The 1,642-nt window shown below is 38.1% G+C and overlaps 1 protein-coding gene across 1 annotated transcript in view; it reads right to left on the reverse strand.

Annotated features, from left to right (window-relative positions):
* The window catches only part of PCSK5 (proprotein convertase subtilisin/kexin type 5), a 255,130-nt gene that overhangs the window by 175,629 nt on the left and 77,859 nt on the right, over window positions 1-1,642 (reverse strand). Inside the window, exon 5 of the mRNA XM_010568726.1 lies at window positions 405-481. Coding sequence (XP_010567028.1) covers window positions 405-481 — 77 coding nt within the window. The remainder of the gene's footprint in view (window positions 1-404; window positions 482-1,642) is intronic.

The following is a 1,642-nucleotide window of genomic DNA, read 5'->3' on the forward strand; positions in this document are numbered from 1 at the left end:
CCCCATTAACTTGTCTATTTCTTCAATACACAAAGTCCAAGAGAGTCAGAAGCCAAGACAGCTGTCACACATAATAACCCCCCAATAACTCAATGAGATGATATCTGAGAAAAGTAAGAGTCACCCCTTATATTCCGCATCCCAAAAGGATTGAAAATGATTCATTTCATGTGCCCAGAACTCTCAAACTAATTTTTATGCGTTTTCGGATGGCTCCAAATGCATTCAAAGACTAAGTGTCATGCCATGTGCATGAGAGAGACATAAATACGTATTTCACAAAGCTTTAAATGCAAATCACACTGCTTTATGAGGAACCAAGTTTCCGAGACTTTCACAGAAGAACTGGTACTTTCTGCTTGATGAACTAGATTAAAAATGTCATAAAAGTCATAGTGCCTTACTTGTTCTCGTTGCTGGCATCATATCGAGGCATAGGGTCAAAATCATTTCCATTGACATCAAAACTGGCCTGCGAATCCTGTAGCGAACAGGAGAAATAAAACCAGCTTCTCATTAATTAGCTATTGACTCATGTGGCCTATACTTCTACAGCAGGTTCCGACAAGAGAGTAATTAGGTTAACTAACATTCCTGTGGTTTTATGATTGCATGTTTTAGGAAAGAATTATATATTTAATAATTATGGGATTTACATATTTTATTTTTGGAAAAAGGGGAAGGATAACATATGCTCTGAAAAAGCACAGTTCCGGTGTCAGAGAGGAAATAGAAAGTGGTGTTTCATTTAACCAGAACACTACATTTCTTCTAAGAAACTTCTAGAAGTTAAGAAAGTTCATTCTCAAAATTGGGATTTTGCTAAATGTTTCAAGATTCAAGAAGTTATCTGCACAATGATGACTGAAATTTCAGCCATAGCTTCAAGGAATAAGAATAATATAATTTTAAGAATATTGTTATAAAAATACAGCTTGAAATGCAACATAAACTGCATTCCCTTCTTCCCTGGGAGTATAACTGTTTCAATTATTTGCAAGATATCTCCCTATTTTTGTTCCATAATTCACATTTACCAGGATTCTTACAGCTGAAAATAGTTTTATAGAGTAAATAGCTGCTGGTTTGTATGGCTCCCATTAATCGATGTGGTAGCATGTGGTGTGTTGACATGGCAAGCAGCTCTTTTTAATCTCTTCTTTGTTCAAAACCAGTTACCACATCCACCTCAAATATTCCTGTTTGTAGCCACACCAGCAATAATCTGACATATAGAAGGCATTTGTCACCAAACAAGCAATGTGTATTGCTTTGGGGGAACTCCTTGTTGGTGTGAGGAAAGGGAGAGAGGAGGTGGTAAGGGAATAAATAGCTGCTTTAAATTCAGTGGAAGGACAGTACTGGGATGAGGTGACATATGATACAATCCGGGTCATTCACTGAAGAGGTGGAATTATATTTGGTTTGTTTAAATAAGTTAAGAGATTAAAATGAAAGATGTGGCATGCATTAGGATCAGGCATACATTAACAAATAGGGCAACTGCCTGTCACTGGTGCTTGTGCAGTCCTCCCCATGTATTTCAAAGCTGAGTTCCTGTTTCGGGTTTGTGTGGTGAGGTTTTGGTAGCAGGGGAGAGGCTGCAGGGGTGTCTCCTGTGAGAAGGTGCTAGAAGCTTCCC

Source organism: Haliaeetus leucocephalus, unplaced genomic scaffold (genome assembly GCF_000737465.1).
Source record: "Haliaeetus leucocephalus isolate CR32 unplaced genomic scaffold, Haliaeetus_leucocephalus-4.0 Scaffold251, whole genome shotgun sequence".
NCBI lineage: Eukaryota > Metazoa > Chordata > Aves > Accipitriformes > Accipitridae > Haliaeetus > Haliaeetus leucocephalus.